The sequence below is a fragment of the Anser anser genome (assembly GCF_964211835.1).
Source record: "Anser anser genome assembly, chromosome: 17".
NCBI lineage: Eukaryota > Metazoa > Chordata > Aves > Anseriformes > Anatidae > Anser > Anser anser.
Genome location: NC_139738.1, coordinates 8,476,381 through 8,495,959, shown reverse-complemented (window position 1 = coordinate 8,495,959; position 19,579 = coordinate 8,476,381). Strand labels below are relative to the sequence as shown.

At 48.1% G+C, this 19,579-nt stretch overlaps 2 protein-coding genes across 4 annotated transcripts; one reads left to right on the top strand and one right to left on the bottom strand.

Moving 5' to 3' along the window:
- Window positions 1-1,245: 1,245 nt before the first annotated feature.
- On the bottom strand, window positions 1,246-5,274 carry PPCS (phosphopantothenoylcysteine synthetase). Of its 3 annotated transcripts, none has more exons than XM_083802791.1 (3): window positions 5,193-5,274; window positions 3,871-3,974; window positions 1,246-2,682 (listed from the first exon to the last, which is right to left on the bottom strand). In XM_083802791.1, the coding sequence occupies exons 2-3, from the start codon at window positions 3,961-3,963 to the stop codon at window positions 2,359-2,361; spliced, it is 417 nt and encodes a 138-aa protein (XP_083658917.1). In that variant the 5' UTR covers window positions 3,964-3,974; window positions 5,193-5,274; the 3' UTR covers window positions 1,246-2,358. The 3 variants fall into 3 exon arrangements, with proteins under 3 accessions (XP_083658917.1, XP_083658916.1, XP_083658918.1); XM_083802790.1 differs by lacking the exon at window positions 5,193-5,274 and adding an exon at window positions 4,139-4,652; XM_083802792.1 differs by lacking the exon at window positions 5,193-5,274 and adding an exon at window positions 4,414-4,539.
- On the top strand, window positions 4,809-17,088 carry ZMYND12 (zinc finger MYND-type containing 12). The gene is made up of 8 exons (XM_083802789.1): window positions 4,809-5,047; window positions 5,153-5,294; window positions 10,547-10,718; window positions 11,756-11,925; window positions 13,206-13,328; window positions 14,458-14,578; window positions 15,567-15,712; window positions 16,875-17,088. The coding sequence occupies exons 1-8, from the start codon at window positions 5,022-5,024 to the stop codon at window positions 16,992-16,994; spliced, it is 1,020 nt and encodes a 339-aa protein (XP_083658915.1). The 5' UTR covers window positions 4,809-5,021; the 3' UTR covers window positions 16,995-17,088.
- Window positions 17,089-19,579: the final 2,491 nt, after the last annotated feature.

Sequence of the window (19,579 nt, the reverse complement as noted above, 5' to 3'; positions counted from 1 at the left end):
CGCGGAACACGCGCCGGAGCTGAACCGGAGCTCGATTCCTGCCCCTCGCGGTCCTGCGAGCTCTCGAGGTCTTCGTCCCACCGCTGCTCGCTGCAGGGCCGCGCCGGGTCGGGACTGCTGGGGCTCGGCCCGGGTTTTCCCCTCTCCGCAGCTTCACCCCCTGCTGAAGCAGCAGCGGGCACCGTGCAGCACATCCCGCAGCAGCGTCCCTGCGACTCCAGCGGGCTCCAGGAGGTGGTGCCTGGGGCTTCCCTCCTTCATAACCCCCTCACAAAGGGCAGGATACTAAGATGACCTTTGTTGCACGTTTCCCACCACTTGTGCTAACACTACTTCAAGGGTGTGCTTAATTTACTTGGACATGACTTTGTATATTCTCACCTTTGCCAGCCCACCTCTGTCTTTAAGTGCAAGACTCAAAATAAGGCAACAGAAACCTGTAAGCTAGCAGGACCATATGTTGATATTGATTACGCACCGGAAGATTAAAACAGACAGCTTTCAGAGTGCACAAGCACATACGATACACGTGCAGCACATTCCATCTTTTCCTAAGCACTTTCCCTTCTTGCACTTGGACAGGTACTTTCCACATCTGATCACAGTCTCCATTTCAGTTTCTTAAAACACTCTGCTGTTACCCTACAGACACGAGGCGACCTTGAACTCCCTAGGGTAGTGCAGGTCGGCCAGGTCTCCAGGGTTAAAAGGAATATTCAGCACCAGCCACGGGCACATCACTTGTGCTGGCAGATTCTCCCTTCAGAACAACCACTTTTAACAACCACTAGAGACCTCTGCAGGCATCAGTCCCAGCCATACAGAAAGTATTGGTTCTTTCTCCTAAGCTGCTAGCTCTCTCAGCTCTGAGGAACCTGGGCTATTTCTTCCACCCCTAAATATAACCTGCCTGCACACTGTAAGTCTTTCAGGCACCCCTCCTGCTCTGCTCAGCCCGTTCTCATGCTCTTTTCAGCCTCCTGTTCTGCTGGGTTGAGCAAACCTATTTTCAGGTGATTGGTGCTGTTGTAACAGCACTTTTTCCTGTTGCCTTCTTGTATGCTCAGTGGTTTTAAGATCATAGAATGGCTCGGGTTGGAAGGGACCTTAAAGATGAGACGATCCTCACCTTTGGAGAGGACTCAGTGTGAGAATTGCACTACTGTGCATTATTCTCTTTGTTTACAGAATTACAGTAAATTTATTTCAAGGAAAGCATGCAAAAAGGCACACGTTGGACAACAGTAGATATGCAATTAAATTTATTGTTTCTTTTTTTTTTCCTTTAACTCTGTAATTAATGGCACATTTAACCAGCTTCTAAGCATACATTCCTCACGCTTAAAATAAGCAATCATATGGAAGCAGGATTTAGGGAAAATCAGGAATCCCACAGCTCTAACTGGCTCCCACTTTAACTCCATCCCAACAGCGAACAAGTACTTTCCTCCCAAGGCTGATCACTCTAACCACCTGTTCCCAAACCTGACACCACCACTTATGCTCTGTGCCACACATCCCTTTCCCTTTATGCCCCCCAGCAATCTGGTAACACCCACGCTGGAAAGAACACCACTGAGCAAAGCTGCTTTAAGGACGCCATTACAGTACCTATTTGGCTGCTCTTTTGCTCTTAAGAGCCACTCTCCGGTTCCTCTCAGCTCAGCTTGAACAACAGCACTTCCTACAACAGGTGCCAATTCCCAACAGATATTCGAGAGGACTCAGCTCAAAGAAAATAACCACAACTGCAGCAACTGCTACCATTTCTGCTCTGAAAAGTGTTTGTAGGCAGAGTTCTTGAAGTGTGGGTCCACAGGATCCATCTCAGAGCAACAGATGCTCTCCAGCATTGCCCGTTGTTACCACGATGGCCTCCTTCCTTTTTGCCACACTGGTTTCACCATCCACTTTCAATACCAGCCGATTGCCAGCACTACGGTTCCACTCCACGTGTGTAACAGAACATCTTATTTCCTGCAGAGCTCCGTTCCTTCCGTCCAGCATTTCAAAAAGAAACTTTGAAGAGGCAGATTCAGAAAAATCATTTATAGACATATGGAAACCATTTCTCCACCTCCCGGTTCTCCCAGCCCGTGGGGCAGAAATACAGCAATATGCCTGTTCCTTTTCTACAAACTAAAACAATTTAATTTATTATCCTTTGGAATGTTTTCACTTCTGTGTATTTTACTTTTTCAAAGCAATCAACAATAACCATCACCAAGCTGTAGAAAAGTAGACAGTTTTGGACGGCAGCCTTTTCCATAGCGTGATTCTATTTACCTGGAATAGAGAACTGCTCCAGTTCCACTCCCTCTCTAGTACAATTTCATTTAATTCATTCAGAGTCGAACCTCAGATTTTCTTCTCTATAAACGAGGTATGTTGGCCCTGAAGATAGCTCACTATCTTTTCCTCTATTTCCATGCCTTGCGCTATTTCTTCATCAGAAAGAGACAACGGAGTCTGTGAATCTTTGGTTACAATAATTACAGAGGTTCTCCGTGACTCCAGGATATTTGCTACCACCACCTGGTGACGATATTTCTCCAGAGCCTTCAGTGATTTATCAATTAAAATCAAGGGATCTGTCTCCAATTTAAAGGAAATAACAAAAGCCTCCGGAGCCCATTCTTTGACAAGAGGAGACAGCATTTTTGGCACCATCTTCATTGTGATCTACGTTAGGAAAACACAACAGAAAAAAAGTTTCAGTTAAAACATAACAATGTGTTTTAATGAGAGATAAGGACAGAAACACAAGGACTAAGGAAATTCTGCCTTCACGTGGCTTTTACATTGGGAGATTTTTCAAGACCGTATTTTGTCAGATCTCACCAAGCAAGGTAAAACTTCACTAGCACGCACTGAAAAACTAGATTCAAATACCTGTCTGCTATTCACAACAATCAAGGTGTTCTTAAGCAATGAGACTGTAACTGCAACAACGAAGCCCACTGTAACTGCATCAACATGCTTCTCTTATTTAAGTGCTGAAGAACTTACGTGTAAGCAGAGGAAGATTAGTACAGACTTAAAACTGCAAGACACTGGGTCTTTGGCTCTCCAAAATCCACCTTACCAAGGCTTAACTCTTCTACGAACTCTTTTAAGGCGCATGAGGCATATATATGCCAAAATATGGTGGGGAAAGGGAAGGGAGGGGGGGCATAGTAGTCTTTTTATTCAACTTCTCAGCCTCTGAGCCTGTCACTGGATTCAGGTAGGATCTTATTTTTTCCTACATTAAGGATTAAAAAAAAAAAATAAGACCAGCAACTCATTAAAAGCTAATTAAACTAAACCAGCAGAACATATTTGGTATTTGTTATATACAAAACTCCGGATCCACCTGTTCCCATAGGTAAGAGGGCCTGGGCACCAGAGGCACACGCTACACCCCTTAACCGCAGGAAGGGTACTAAACGTAAATGCAGATCACTCTAGGACAGGACTGATCCTGCCGTGCCCTCTTATCTTTGCCTACCACACAGCCCCATTGCTGCTTTTGCAGCGAAGCTCAAAGAGGCAGCTGGGGAAACAACAGAGGAACTAGATCTAGGCAACAATTCACCCTAAGACAACCAAATAAAAAACCCAGCCTGGTGCAAGGGACGGAACAAAACAGTGCAACTCCACTATCTTCAAGGGCTCCTGCTCCCACGGAAACGCACCCTCGCATTCCCAGGGAAAATGCACGTTTTTGGCCAACGGGCTTTTGCTTTGTGACCTCTCCCAGGTCTTATTCAGTTGTCCCCCAGCCATCCCCACCCTGTCAGGATACCGGCACCGCCAGGGCACCACCAGGGCGCTCGGAGGGGACTCCGAGGCTGCAGATGGGGGCGGCCAGGCCCAGGGGTGCCTCACCTGCAGGGGCCCCTCCGAGGACTGGATCTTGTGCTCGGGCATCTCCGAGGCGGGGATGTAGAAGTCGGACACGGCTGCCGCCAGGTAAAACATGACGCTGGAGCCTGCGAGAGACAACAACCGCCGGCGCTCACCGCTGCTCGCCTGCACCGAGCTGCCAGGCCCTCGCGCACCGACTACGACCCCCGGGGACCGACCGGGGCCCTCCCTCCCCGGGGCCCCCCCCCGGTGCCGGCCCCCTCACACCGCCCCCCCCCGCCCCCGGTACCGAAGGGCGCCAGGGCGCGGGCGGCGGCTCGCAGCAGCGCCAGGTACTCGGCCAGCCCGGTGAACTCGATGGGCAGCAGCGCCCCGCTCTCGGCGGCGCGCCGGTACTCGCGGAGGGCGGGCAGCAGGCCCGGCAGGGCGGACGGCTCGGCGGCCACGCCGGGAGGCGGCCCGGGGGTGAGGCGGAGCGCGTCGAGCAGGGCGGGCCCGGGCGGCGGCAGGGCGCGGGCCCAGGGGAAGGCGGAGCGGGCGCGGTGCAGGAAGCAGACGCCGTACCCGGCGCCCACCAGCCGCTCGGCCGAGGCGGCGCCGCGCCGCCCGCTGCTGAAGTTCTCCAGGAAGCGCACGGCGCGCGCCTCCAGCGGCACCTGCGTGCCGCCCGACGTCACCAGCGCCACGCGCCGCCCGCGCGCCGCCTGCGCCGCCGCCCAGGCCCGCACGCGCTCCTCCGCCGCCGCCGCCGCCGCCTCCTCCGCCGCCGCCGCCGCCGCCGCCGCCATCGCCGCAGGCCACGCCCCCGCCGCGGAAGCCACGCCTCCTCCGCAAGCCACGCCCCTCGCGCGAAGCCACGCCCCCACGCGGAGCCTCCCCCCCCGCCCCCTCCGAACCCCGCTCCGTCGCCCTGGCAACGCCGGAGGGGGCCCGGTAACGGGCCCGGGGGCACCGCCCCCGCCCCGCCGCCCCTCCGCCGCCGGCTGCACCCGCAGCGGAGCCCCGCGGCTTCGTCAGCTCCCGGGCCGGGCTCGGCGGCGGGGAGGCGCGGCTGGCTGCTGCTGCCCGGGGGGCTGCGGGCGGTGCGGGAGAGGCGCAGCGAGGAGCCTCGGCGGGCCGCCGCCGGCTTCTGCGCCGAGCCCACGTTAAGGGCTCTGTGACCGGGCTGAGCAATGGACGTTACGGGCCGGCGGCTGCTGTGAGTAGCTCCTGCGGCGGAAGCCCTGCAGAAACAGCAGGCAGCGGTCTTCCTTCACGCCGGCTCCAAATAAACAAAACTATCGTTCTCCCCTTGTTCGGCCAGCGATGCCGAGCGCCAGGAAGCCGGCCGGGTTGGTACCCACGGGAAGGTGTGCCGGCTGCCGGTTCCAGTCCGCGCGTCCCTCCCTTGGCTCGTTCCCGAAGAAGAAAGAACACGCGGAGCGGGGCAGCCGGTGAAGAGGCAGGTATGTACACGAAAGAAGGAACACCGCCCCAAAGTGCTGCCGGCAAAGTTTAATTACGTCTCTGCTTCCTACGTGCTGATGTGCGTTGTGCTGGCAGGGCATGCAGTTGGTTCATCAGCGTCTTAAAAAACTAAAAGAGTGGAGTTTGCAACTAAAACTTCCTAATAAAAGGAGTGGGAGTCTCCTCTTTCCAATTCTACAAGCCTCCTGCCTTTTTAGCGGTCTTTATTCCTAGTCCTGAGCTTCTTCATTTTGCTGGCCCGGCAGCAGTAATCCTGCACCTCCTGCCTTGCAAGGGCAGTCAGTAGTTCGTACATCTCCCCTGTGAGCCTGGGAGCCAGTTTTGGTGCTTACAGGGTGTACTGGTCCTTCGGTGATGAGAGGGATTCCCCTTTCTCTGAGCAGGGTGTAAAGAAATAAAGTCCTCTCCCTTTGTTTACCTGGCCAACTTTAAATGCTCCTTCCCACTAACTGTGGTCTTTCATCTCTGCTTTGTTGGCCTCTTAGGAGTTGCAGATGTGCAGCTCCGTTCCAGCTGGAGAGGTTTTGAACTCTTGTTTATGGGGTGCAGCATCTGCCTTTCCACAACGCTGGTAGAATAAAATAACCCACCCAAATACATCTGCCATTTAGAATGATCTTTCCCATAAAAAATAAATTATCCTCCTGTCATTACATAACTCCAAATCACAGAACAGTAGGACAACAGAACAACTGAAAGTGAAATGGTAACAACCAAATGTTGCCACTGAGAAGATTAACATCGCTAATCTTCCGGATTTTACACCCTGTATTGCTTTTAAGATTGTTTCTGGGCCAGATGCTAGTACTTTGGTGCGAGTGACTCATTGCTGCAGTCAATACCTCTCTTGGGAGCATACAGAAGAAAAAAGGTTTGAAAGGGCTGGAACCTGGGCGGACAAAAGTCCTGCGTGGTAAAAGCTTGTGAAAGCTTCAGGCAACAGATTCCTTTAAGATTTGTAGGAATTAGGTACTGACAACACGGTTTGTTTTTGAAAATGCCATCTGATGGAAAATCACAAATAAGATTGTTGACCAAAGAAAGTGTGTTGTAACAGTACGTCCTAGAAGCCAAGAGGGTGATAGTGACAACGTAAAAAAGGTTATGGATTTAAACATGTAGGATGGATTATAATCCCACTGTCTGGGAAGGACACCCTTAGTATCAGAAAAACAGGCTTCACTCCTGACCCAAACAAGCCCTTAAGTTGCACAATTGTCTTTCAATTTCTCTGAGTATTTCTGTAATACAGGGTCAGCCCCAAGAAAAATGCAAAAGCATGGGGGTGGGGCAAACCAGGCAATCCTGCTTTTTTAAGCTTTTCCAGAAAACTGTACCTACGTATTGAATATTGACATTGAAAACATCGGCCATTACATCATTGATTTTATAGCAACTAAAGCTCTGCTGTGTACATTACAACAGTTCACATGACCACCGAATCAGGGAAATACTTCAGCTGGAAGCTAGTCATTTGTTTTTATTAGGTTCCAGTGAAAGCACCCGGAACATAGGGCTGGTGGAGAAATATGCAAAGGGAGAATCCCTCCTCTTGATTGGAGTGCACACCTAGGTTAGCATGCGGTGACTCCAAAAGTACTGCTTCAGCCAAGGCTTGGATTGGCTTTGTAGGAAAAGCTACAGACAGCAGACTCAGATTGTTTTTCTAAGTGAAAAAATTTATAGGATTTTTAACAACTATAATTGCATTTGTTCTTTGACCTTTGTCTCCAAACTATTTAAATAAAACACATTCTCGGAATGTTATATGAAGGTACGCCTTGTCTTCCTTCTCTCCTGCGAAAGGAGTGAAGAAGCACAAACATCTTGTTTGTTACTTGCTTTCTCACACATCGAGACTGCAGCTCCTAGCCTACAAATGAGGTCTGCTTTTATGTACAGCAAGGCATAGGGAAACTGCTAAACAAGGGTTGGCCTAGGTTGGCTGACAAGCATCAGAAAAGCAGGATGGAGACAGTGAGAGTATTTAATGCCCCATCTTGCTGACTTCGTTATTTTCCTATTCATAGAGCTAATACAAAATGCTCTAAAGAAGGCCTTTGGAGCTAAGGGAAGAGCTACGTAGTGTCCTCACAATCAGAGAGAAACTATTCTGCTGAAAGCCAGCACATAGGTTTATTATTTTTTGAACATTTCTCTTGTACTTCACAAACTCCTGCACTGTGTTTATTTGAAAAAACACAGCTCGAGCCTCTGTCAGGACACAGGAAAGCCTGTGCACATCAAAATGCCCTTTGGCCTAAGGGAAGGTGGTGCATTAAACTGAGAGCCAGGAGGTTATGAGTTTCATACCTCGTATGTACTCCAAAACTTTGTTGATAGAAATCTGCTTTTGTCAACATAGCCGTGGGGGTGCCTACAGACAGTGCCTCCAAACTGACAAAACTCCAAGTTTCTGTTTGTAAAATAGCCTCACCTGCCTTTGCGCTGTCAGTTTACCCCAGCCTCTGGGTATGGGAAAAGATTCGCACCGCAGCCAGCTACAGCAGTCCTCCAGCACCCATGCTAGCCCTGCTGATTGTGGGTTTTAACTCCAAGGACCCACGTTCAAAGTGACTGGAAGCCTGACTTCCTCTTTACATTGTGCTTTCTGCAAGCATGCCATCTTTATGGGTGCCCTTGAGTGAGGAAATGAATGTGGCACAGAACCCCAGGTGTGCACCCAGCCGCCTGCTCCCGCCTGGGGTCCTCAGCCTCCTCAAACCCTAACTGGGGGATAAACTGTGTGGGGGTATCTTCAGAGAAATCTCTGTAATTGCAACACACATGAAAAGAGCCCAGAGCGTGCAGGTCTCCGGGAAGGAGTGGGGCTATGAGCAAGACAGTGCAGGGCCAAAGCTAACGATGCCCTCTAGGCTTGCAACTGTGCTGCCTTAGATATTCAGCACTGCAGGGCTTCTCCTGTCTCCTGCCCTTTCTCCTTCTGGGAACTGTGCAAGAGTCTAACCATTAGCTTGTCCTCACTGCCAATGTTTTAAGGTAACTTACCTGATGGGAATCGGTGATGATCCTATTGACAAGGAGTAAAAAAAGAATGATGCAGATCTCCAGCACCTCCCCAGATGACAATCTGATCATCAAAGCCAGCGTTGGTTGTAACAGAGAGCGAGTGGCAAGGACAGAAAAGGCAGTCTGATAAACAGCAGCTTTTCATTGCTTCTTGCCCTCACCATGTGCTGACTTTCACCTCGGCACCTGATCCCCCAACTCAGTTTGTGTTTTGTGCATACGCACTCCCTGACAAAGAGTCCCTCCCCAGCTTTCCTGCAGGCCCCCGTTAGGTGTCGGAAGGCTGCTGTAGGGTCTCCCCAGAGCCTCCTCTTCCCCAGGCTGAGACCTTACAGCGGCCTTCCAGTGCATAAAGGGGGTCTATGGCAAAGCTGGGGGGGGTACTGTCAGGGGGTTGTAGCGATAGGACAAGGAGTTAAGGCTTTAAACTAAAAGAGGGTAGATGTAGATTAGAGGTAAGGAGGAAATTCTTCACTCAGAGGGTGGTGAGGCACTGGCCTGACTGCCCAGAGGAGCTGTGGCTGCCCCATCCCTGGCAGTGCCCAAGGCCAGGCTGGATGGGGCTTTGAGCAAGCTGGTCTGGTGGGAGGTGTCCCTGCCCAAGGCAGGGGGTGGAATTAGATGATCCTTGAGGTCCCTTCCAACCCAAACCATTCCATGACTCTACGTCTTTTTCACTCTATATATGCTGAGAGCTCAGGGGCTAGAGAGGGGGTGATGGTTGTGTTTCCATGCTCTTGGACCTCCTTGTTGCAGCAGGGCTCTTCAAGGCTCTCATTTAGCTGGAAAGCACAGTCCCTTTATCTCAGCTGTGATCTCCAGGACGCACTCACACACTGTCCTTGTGGTTCCCTGTCCCTGAGCCATTCTTTCACCCATGGCACGACTCTCTTGGAGCACTTAAAGTTCAGTAAAATGCCAAAGCCATAACCTGTCCTCTAACAGCACTGGAATTTGCGTTTTCTGCCCTCTGCTCAGCTGCAGCTGGAAAACCAGGCAACAAAGCAGAGCCTGCAAAGAGGTAAAACGTTATTTTCTGCGGGTGCTCACTGCACAGGCCTGCCCGTGCCTCCTAGCAAGAGAAGAATGCCTTGCTGCCTTACCATGGCAGCCCTGCTAGGCAAACCAGCAATGAGGTTTCTTTGCAGGCAGCCTTCCCTCTGCACCACTTGTGTGAAAAGCCAACACACGAGTGCCAGGAGTTGGCAACAATTATGATGAAAGCTAAGAGAAATAGATAAGTAAGTGTCCTGGCTCTTTTTCGTTGGCAACCCTTAGCGTGTTGTAAGGGCACAGCTTCTACAGTTGCTGAAGAGCACTTGGCAACGAACAGGCATTCAAATGGAGATACATTTTGGGAGCTGATGAACAGATCAGGTGCTGCAGAGGGTAAAAAGACCAAATGCAGTGTGGACTGCTAGGAAGCAGCTATACCTGTGAGAAACATTATGGTTTCTGACAGCAAACAGAAATCCTGCAAAGCTGCTTGACCACCAAGCCGAGCTTGGGCGTTGGAGACACAGGAGTATAATTCAATGCACTAGGGTTTTCTGACTTTGGCCAGCTTTCCAGACTCTGCACCCAAACTAACAGGCCTTCAGAGCCCAGAACTGGCCAGGTGAGGGTGAGGGGAAGCTGTCGACCTCCAGGATGCATGCAGGTACGCTGCCGTCCCGCCCCGACCTCACTCAGAGCTGTGGGGCAGCGTGCTGCAGCACCATGCAGCGAACTCTAACCTTGCTTCCAGACAGCGTCTCCTGCAGCGGGAGCTGTGCCGTGCTGGCACCAGCCTGGTAAACCATACGCTCTGCTGCCTGCTATGAGCCACCATTATTACCGTCAGCAAAATCCTGCCGTAGCCCATTTGTCTAATCTTTTCTGTGGTCTTGTGATGATCATTTTCTGTGCTTCACAGCTTTTATTGCTACAACCTTGTTAGTCTTTCTTCATAGGCCTCACGGGTTCCTCGTCTCATAAGACACCACCTGACCTAAGAGGGTGCCCAAAGCTGTTCTTACTAGAAGTAGCGATAGAATCCAGGCTATAATATGACAGCTTTAATTTCCATCTATTAATTACAGACACAGAAAAAATTACAATCACTGTTAACAGTTGGCAAACTTGGATGGAAAAAGAGACCGTGCGTATTCTTTTTCCTTATCCCTTGCTCACTCTGTCCCACTATTATTTTTCCCTGCAGAAGTACATCATTGATCTTACATACAGCACAGCACAGAAGTTTCTTTGGGATGGAAAGCATGAAAAAGCAATGCCTGCAGCTTTGCATGCGTTGCATTTCAGCACTGAAGTGTATGGCTCAAGTTCTGTGCAACTGGTGCCTGCTTATCTCCTCTTGGCTGAGGCCTGCATTGGTAAGCACTGGTCTAAATAGTAACTTTGGCAAGGGCAAGATCTCCCTTGGATCAGGTTTCCGGTTTCCTTTTACCATTTATCAGGGAACGACCAGCTCTGCGTTTCAGCATTGTGCCATGTCTCTACTCTGCCCGGCCTCAAGGGCATTCCAGAGAGATTTGAGAAGTTACTCCCCATTTTCTGCGTGAGTCTGGGGAAAAGAATCACTCATCTGTGGTGAGAGATCAATGAAAGCAAATGAAATGTTTTCTCCGTCTCTACCGATTCCCACATGAGAAGCAGTATAAAATTCTATTGTTTACCTCTGTGGCTTCATAGAACTCTCAAAAGCATTAAATTCCCAAGTGTGGTTGGTTGGGCTGTTTTCTCTGGGAACCAGCACATTTCTGAGGCCATTGCATCAGAGGAACACCTCAGTTCGTTCACAGAGGTGAGCTCCACCTGAAGCAGAGCTTTTTCTCATTGACTGTGTGCTTTATAAAAAATGTCAAGTTAGGACCTTCTATGCAGAGAACTGGTCTCCTCAGCTGCAAACATAAAGGACTGAGAAATTAAATTTAAACTTTTAAAATTAAAGGTTGGTCTAGATGATCTTAGAGGTCTTTTCCAACCTGAAACAATTATTGTAAACCATTGCTGTTATAGGAGTATTCACAATGCTCTACTGGCAAAACTGAGTGATCTCAAGGATTGTTGTAAAATGGGGTGGTGAGATGAGGGAAAAAATCACATCAGTAATTCTACTGTGGTAATACACTAGTTGTTAGTTGCTGCCTGGAGCTAGCCTGTTTTGTACACGTCTTTCAGAGGTACTGAATGCAATACACAGTTTCTGGTTTCTCTCCTAGCTCTAGCCTGCCTGCAAGTTAGCTTCTGAACACCTGCTTGACTGAGGAGCACTCCGAAGAGAAGAGGGGAATGTCCAAACTAGGTCTTCATGTCAAGCTACAGCAAAGGGATAGCTGGCAGTATCCTCTGCATTTCTAAATATGAAATTGTCTTTATCCTGCCTTTTTTTTTTTTTTTGTCATTTCAGGTGTTGGCCATCATCTGCAGGCATCTAAGTATCTCTCCCAAGCTCAGTGGATTGTCCTCAGAACACCAGACTGCAGCGCTGCAGTTCGGCATAGATTACATCGCAGTCTGGGGCTTCTCTGTGCTGCTGAAGGAAACTTTGAACAGGCTTTACATCACCTGGCAAATGACGTAAGCCAATTAAAATACCGCAACACTTAAATTTTCTTTCCTTCTCTAGCTTTTCCAGATCCTATGGAAAACCTCAGCAGACAGTTTTTTGGGACTGATCTTAAGTACCAGAAGAGTACATGTTAACAACACTTGACCTGTGTTTTTTTATGGTCCTGAGATGAACAGGCATTCCTACCATAAATTGGTATAGTTGCCTTTTATTCAACAGACAGGTTACTTTATATTTTGGCTGTCATTTTCCTTAATACTTTTCTGTTAGATGGCAATTCTCCATCATCCATTATTTAATGAATGCTTTACTTAACTATTTAAATGTCTGGTTCAATAACATTTTCCCCAATTCGATCTTTTTAGCCATGAGAGCAGTTTGTAAAATTTGAAGTTGTCATTGCCAGCAGTGTTCTTTGGGATGCTTTGCCTGTTATTTAATCCCCCAAAGGCAGATGGTCTCCATGACTTCCTATTTATGTCCCATATAGCCTAAATTTATCCAGTGCAGAGTGATGTATACCCACTACTGCTGAATTTGATAGTAGCTTTTTACAACAGCTTTGTGTGGGTGTAAACGATGACATAAGGTGGAGGAGAATTAGACACTTTCCATCATAACAAATACAACCCTGTCTTTGTTTAGTTTGTAAACCTGCTGGGAGAGATTCCCTGCTATGCCACTGTATTTTTAGGTTCCATGGATCTGGTGCCCAAACGGAGTAAAGTAATAGGTTTTTTTACTATTAGTGAGTTGCTGGCCTACATTAGAGCAGCCCAGGACCTGCTCGAATTCTGGCTGCGTGTCTGAGATCTGCTGAGAGTCACACGCCAGCTCAGAATAGCTGGAATGTACTACTGCAATGTACCACTGCCTTGCCACTTCCCTCCCCTCACTTTGGCTGGGGCTTCGGGGGAGAAACAGCCTCCCGGGGCATGACTGGAGAGCTGAAAAGCAGCAGCAAGTTGTTCGTTTGAAGAGGAGAGACATGAGTTGCGCAGTAAGAGGTGTGGGAAACCTGTTCCACGCTTCAGCAGGGTAACACACCATGATAAGGAATTATCTGCCCCAGCTAGCAGGGATTTGGGGGTGTTGCATTCCTTTGTATAAAACACAAAATACAGGTTTCATAGTAGCATAGTTTATAGTTATAATTAGGTGTAACTAATGCTATAGTTACACAAAAAGAAAGAATGCTTGCAGTATTACTAATCTGTAGTGAAAAATTTCCCAGGGTAGATATGAATGCTAAATTTCTGCATAATTATTTTTTAAATATTGTTTTCAGATTTACCTTGCTAGTTCTACATTTGGGCTAAAATCTATTGAGGCCTCTGGAGGGTGTTTCCACATGGCTAATGTTTTCTTTCGCCAAAACAAAATGGACATAGCAGACTCACTCTATGCTGAGGTTAGTAAAACCAATACTCATCCTGTATCTGTTTCTCAATTAGTTTTTTTGTCTTCTGTGCACTTTCCAATGTTTTCCTGTTTCTGACTGCCTTTAATATGATGGTCACCATATCAGCATTTTAGCATCAATCTCAGAAACTGTTTTCATACCTATATATTTCCCTGAGTTAAACCAGAATAGATAAATTCTACATGTGGTAAACAAATCTGTATACATATATATATATATATATATATATAAGTTGCAGTCTTCAGTTTTGGCAGCCGAACCTTGTTAAAAATAGCTTTACTACCAAAAGCTCCCCACAAAAGGTTAAAGACATACCCAGATGTCTTTGAGATGGTGGCCAGAGTTTCCATAGCGAGGGAAGGGCGGCAGAGCAGCAATGGAATGTGAACAAGCAATGTAAAATTTAAGCAGAGTACGAGTGAAAAGTGGCAGTGATAAAAGCTTTTCAGCATGCAAAGCAAAGGAAGGAACAGGAAGAAATTCTTCACAATGAGGGTGGTGAGGCACTGGCACAGGCTGCCCAGAGAAGCTTTGAATGCCCCGTGCTTGGAGATGTTCAAGGCCAGGTTGGATGGGGCTTTGAGCAACCTGATCTGGTGGGAGGTGTCCCTGTCCATGGCAGGGGGTGGAACTGGATGTTTTTTAAGGTCCCTTCCAACGCAAACCATTCCATGATTCTGTTATTCTATGATTCTGTGAACAATTGTCTAACCACCATAATGATTGAAAAGAAAAAAAGTCTTTAATTTGTTTAGCCTGATTTTCTGTGGTAAATGAGGCTTTGTCAGATAATGCAATCTGCCTCCACTCCCCTCACAAACATCCACCAATTTGCTTTTGGTTAACAGTTTAGTTAGATTTACTCGAGTCTGATGAAAATTAATAGATGGAGCAATGAAATTCCAGCTTGTGCTCCCAATGGGAGAAGAGCCATCAGATCTCCGTGTGAAAGAGCCAGCTCGGCAGCAGCCAGCCCACTAACCAGCAAGCACTTGGGTTATTGTGGCAGGGGTGTGCATCGCAGGACACATTGTTTATAGAACAACTAGTTACTAAATGCCTAAATACTAAATGCATGTGTTCATACAAGTGAAATAATTCATTTACTTCCTGGTAGGTAACCGACATCTGGCATGCCTTTCTTATGAAGTCAGTTCAAACACAAGAGCAAATTCACAAGTCAAGAGCAGAAAAGTCTCCATTCACTGAGGACAAGGAAGTCAGAGAAGACAATATGAGTAAGCACCGATATTGCGCAAAAGTGTTTGCGAGACAGGCTTTTAAGAAAATCCATACATCTTAGTGTTTGTATTTACTGTGCTGGGTTTTGCACTGCATTTCTTTAGACCAAATTTAATCAGAATCATGGGTATTTATGCTTAGTGGATAGTGCTGGATGAAACAAATGAGACCACTTTAGAAATGAGGGTGTTCAAGTGAAAACACAGCGTTCCCCTTTTGGTTTACCTGCTCCTTTTCACAGCACCCTTGGCAGTGACCAACGATACAAGATTTTGTCTTTCAGGATTTGATTCCACTTGAGCATTCTTGTTTCTTGGCAGCTCCTTTCTGTCCATTTAATTATGTGAAAGTGATATTTCATCTCACTTAGGTAGGTTTCCATCTGAAGCAGTGGGACACAGTCGAATAGCATATGCTGATAATTGGATATATTAATATGGAGAATACTCTCAGAAGACGAGCTGGGAAATCTCCCAGTAGGATGCAGGGAAGTTGCATGAAGCGTTAAGAAATATGCTAGGTTGCATGGTACTACTCCACACTCCACTGAAGTGAAGTGACTAGGAAAAGACTAGGCTCTGTTCCTCATCTTCTTTTAGCCGTCTATGCTCATAAGAACATTGTCAGAGAAGAAAAATGTTTCTGCAGATCTCCATACCTGGCATTCTCTCAAGCAGTAGTTGCTGCAGTAGGAACCACACAAGGCAGGGCTACATGATTCCATCTTTGGTTATGACAGGAGTATGGAAGTTGCTCTTTTCATGCAGCTGTTATGACTTCACATCCTTACTAAAGGCTAATCAACACAATTACTGACTGGATGAAAAGACATCTGTTAATGGGTATGGAATTTGCATGGAGCTGGGATACCACATTGATGCTTGTAGTAGAAATGCTTTGATGTCTAGAAGAGATAATTGGTTAGTTTTGAATATGTTATCTTGTATACATACATCCAACAAGTTTATTTCATTCTTGATGCAGCTGAAGCCCAGCAAGCAGAAGCAATTCAAGTACTGAATGCAGTACTAGGTATCAGAGAACAAGCACCGAAGCAACAACCTGGCAAAACTGCAAGAGTTTTACATGCTCTTGCAATGCTTTATTATCTGATTATGGATGTATCAAAGGTAAGTTTCACCAGGTGAAAGGGTGCAGGAGGGTTCCCTAGCTCTGCTTCAGTGTTGGCCCCATCCCACAAAAGGAGGAACACAGGCCAGTCCTGGCACCTGTCCTGAGTGCACGGCTGCCTCGGAGCACCGGATAACCTAAGGCAAATCTGCCTTGGCAGCTCTGCATGAAGCCAGCCCGTGATTTGCACCCTGTCAAGGTTAAAAAAGCCCACTGGATCTGTTTTGATCTCTGCCACACCATTCACAATGGGTCCTGTAGTTACTCATGTTTTCTAGGTTTGTCCTTTATCTGGGATGTCCTGGCAGTGTACCTGCCTGTCACAAGCCATATTTAGACATCAGTTTGGATGTTAAGCAGCAAGAAAAACATAGGTCTTGCATGTGTCTCTACTTGAGCAAGATTCCCTGCATCTACCATGATGTTTATGTAGGTTCACACTATCGGACCTTGTAATTCAGCTTTGAATTTGCGCTACATTGTTTGAGAGATTATGGCTAAAAATCTCAGGTGCAACTGCTAACTTCAGTGTCCAGTTCTCTGCATTCAGAATAATGGATTTTGAGAAAGTGCTGAACACTAACCATCTAGAAATCGGGCCTTTTTGTTTGGGATAAGCAGTCAGAAACTCAAGTTTCTTCTGCTTGTGATTTGAAGGGTGAAAATACAGATTATTAATGGTTTCTTTGTTGTACTAGAGAAAGCCATAGGATTTGGAAGACACAAAGAAACAAATTCAAATTAGAAAAAAGGCAAAGCTTTGTAATTGTGAGAATGTCTAGTCACTGGATGAACTGCTGAGGGAAGTGAGGGATTTAGTTCAAACTGAGTCAATACAGCTGTTTTTGCCTGAAATAGCTTTGAGAATGTTCAGATGAACTGCTGTATCAGATGGGAGGTAATGCTCTCCAGCAGGAGGAGCTGGGGTTAGTAATCTCTTCTGTCTGCACCACTGGATCCTAAATATGATATCTGTTTGCAGCTTTACTCTCTCCTCTAAAGCAGCTTGTACAGGTCACCCTCTGAAACAGGCAGCTGAGTGACTGGAGCCTGGATCTGATCCAGTGCAGCTATTCCAGTGAGCCTCTGCAGGTATTTTAAGTACTCCTTGAGAAAAGCCAAATTCTTGACAATTACATTGTCTTTTTTGTTTCATTCCAGGCTTATGAAATGGGGACAAAAGCCTTTGACCTGCTGAAACAACTGCCCCAACAAGAATCTCTAGAAGCCATTGGCCATTTGTTAAAGTTGATTAACTCCAAGCCCTTCTACACAAAATAAGGAGCTCTTTCTACCAGAGCCAGGTCCTTGGCTACAGATCCTAGTTATCTAACTACGTTGCTGAAAACAATGAAAATACCTTACAAGGCATAGGTCCTGTCTGCTATTGTCATCTTTCTAGATGTGTCCTTTTCCATCTCCAGGTGTTTGAAAGTTCAGCTTTGTGGTGTTAGTTTATTTTCACATGCTGGTCAACCTCTGTAGACTGTTATGGAATAGCAGCGTGAGGGTGGGAAACAAAAGCACAACCTTCGCAAGATGCATAAATTGTTATCTACTTGCTTATGTAAATAAGCACAACAGCCTTTTACATCCTCATGTTGTCTGTTCAGAAGCTAAGACAGCTGACATATATTTGTTACTGTTTTCCTCAATTTTCTTTTCACTTTCATGAGTGAGATACCGTGGAGAGATATGGGAGGAACCCAGGGAAGGTCTTCACTACATTCCTGACTTGAGTGGTTGACACCTGCTCCCCTGAACATGGCTGGGCTTGCTCAGGTGTTTCACCTTTCTGTAATACCCCTCAGTCTCCAACCATGGTTTCACTTTTTGCAGCACTTTAGAGGAGTCTCATAGCTCTGGACACTGAGGGACTCATTTGTTCCACTCATGGGAGAACTTGCATCCAGGAGGACTCATGAGAACAGCATCAAGAGTTGTAAGCATGCTGGTCAATGGACTTGAGGCCAAAGATTAAAAAGCCAGCTAGCCTTTTAGCCAAGCAGAGCTTGCAGCCCAAAGAAGTGGTTTCCTCATGTCCGAGAGCTTGCCACCACATAGGCATCCCGTTATCTCTGGTGCCAGCCCCAGGAGGACGAAGTCCCCTGAGTTGCTGTGCGCTGCTCCCCACAGGCTCCCATCCAACTGGCTGCCAAGCTCTCATGGGCTTCCTTGCAGAGCAGAGAAAGAAGAACAGCAGGGCACAGAGTATGTGTGACCCTCGGTGTGTGAAGGCCAACAGGCATTAGAGAAGGGCTAGAGGAGCCCCGAGAGAGCCAGCCCTGTACCTGGAGGCAGCTGCACAGTGAGCTTGGTTCAGACCCTGAAGCATGTGACAGCCTTGCACAGCTGGGAAAGAGGTTAAGAGAAACTTGCCCTGCTGCTGAGGTCTGGATTCAGCTGAGCGTTAAGCCCACGATTAAGTCTCATTTACTTCAGGAGGATTTATGAATGCATTTAATTGCCTTGCTGAATTGGGATGGAGTCAAGTACGCTTTTAAATGCTTCGTCGAGCTGGGACCTGAACAATTAGAAAGGATTGATGTTGCAGGTAAAAGGAAAGCCACTCACTCCAGTTCAACTGATTTTAATTACAGAGGGTGGGACAGCTCCGAGAGGTGCACGCAAGGTGACCCATAGCAGACAGACTTGGGGGCAGGTGGGAGACCTCCAAATACTGCTACGGGAGATGCTGGTGGACACAACCACCCTCATATTTCCGCTCCAGCCAACCAGGGCAGCTCTCACTAAAGCTGGGCCGAGCACACAGGGGACTCAAGGGGGGGGTGCCAGCAGCCAGGATGCTCAGCGCCTGCTGGCACCGTGCCTCAGGACACGGAGGATTTGGATCACTGTGGCTGGGGATTTGGAAGCAGTAATCCCCCCAGGGCATGCCACAGCCAGGCTGTCTCTGCGTGACGTGTCAGGCTGGTGTCCCCTCCATGGCGGTGCCACGCAGCACAGTATCACTGTTCCTGGCTATTTAAAGCAGTGTGAAAATTAATTTTTTATAGGTTTGAGGGCCGGGCATCTCCAGGAGCAGGGCCTACACACTGATGAGCAAGGGCTGGAAATGGAAACCCTAGCAATGGTAATGAGAGGAGCCCTGGGCAGATGACCTTATCCTCAACCCAGTGTTCCACTGTGTGTCTTGCTGGAATTTGCACGAGGAGCATTTTTGGGAGATTTGGAAGATTTTTTACAGGAGCTATTTCCTCTGACCCTCAGGAACAGCCTTTTCCTCTGTATACACTTCAGGGCAAAGAGACATTTCAATAAATAGCAGAAAACTGAAGTGATCAACATCAGCATTTCTTTGCCTGGAAGTGTTTGGACTTGTAGCGCTTGGCACCTTGTTAAAGGGAAAAATTCCCCCAGGAACCAGCGCCATCCCTCCCTGCCTTAGGTGCTCGCAGCGGGGCCGCAGGACCGTGCTGTCCCGACACAGATCCCAGCCCCACAGGCTCCCAGCGCAGCCGACTGGGCCGGGGGCAGCTGTGGGGTCCAGCGACAGCCGCCAGGGGATGGATCGTGTCAGGCGTCCACCCACAGAGCTGCAGATGGAGCATGAGGAGGCAGGGGTGACACCTCCACAGCACAAAGTGCAGCTCTGGGGGTCCCAGGTGGGGCTTGGGGCAGTTAAATCCCAGGGATGGCCCTGGTAAGGCTCCTCCATGGGCCCACATGGGGGCTCGGCGATGTCTGAAGGCAGCTCAGCAGTACCAGGAGGTGGCAACAACACATCCAGGAGCACGGTGCTGCTCGGCACAGACCTTTTGTAACCAAGAGCGTTGGTTTCCTTTGAGGGAAAGCTTTGCGCTTGCTGGGGGAGCCCTGCTAATCTGCACCTGTGCTGAGGCAAC

Coding starts and splice junctions, on each gene's coding strand:
- PPCS (XM_083802790.1), bottom strand. CDS start 4,637: ATGGCGGCGGCGGCGGCGGCGGCGGCGGAGGAGGCGGCGGCGGCGGCG. Junction 3,975..4,138: donor CCGCGCCCTGGCGCCCTTCG/GTACCGGGGGCG, acceptor TGTCTCTCGCAG/GCTCCAGCGTCATGTTTTAC. Junction 2,683..3,870: donor CCTCGGAGGGGCCCCTGCAG/GTGAGGCACCCC, acceptor TTCCTAACGTAG/ATCACAATGAAGATGGTGCC.
- ZMYND12 (XM_083802789.1), top strand. CDS start 5,022: ATGGACGTTACGGGCCGGCGGCTGCT. Junction 10,719..11,755: donor CTTGGCTGAGGCCTGCATTG/GTAAGCACTGGT, acceptor TTGTCATTTCAG/GTGTTGGCCATCATCTGCAG. Junction 15,713..16,874: donor TGATTATGGATGTATCAAAG/GTAAGTTTCACC, acceptor GTTTCATTCCAG/GCTTATGAAATGGGGACAAA.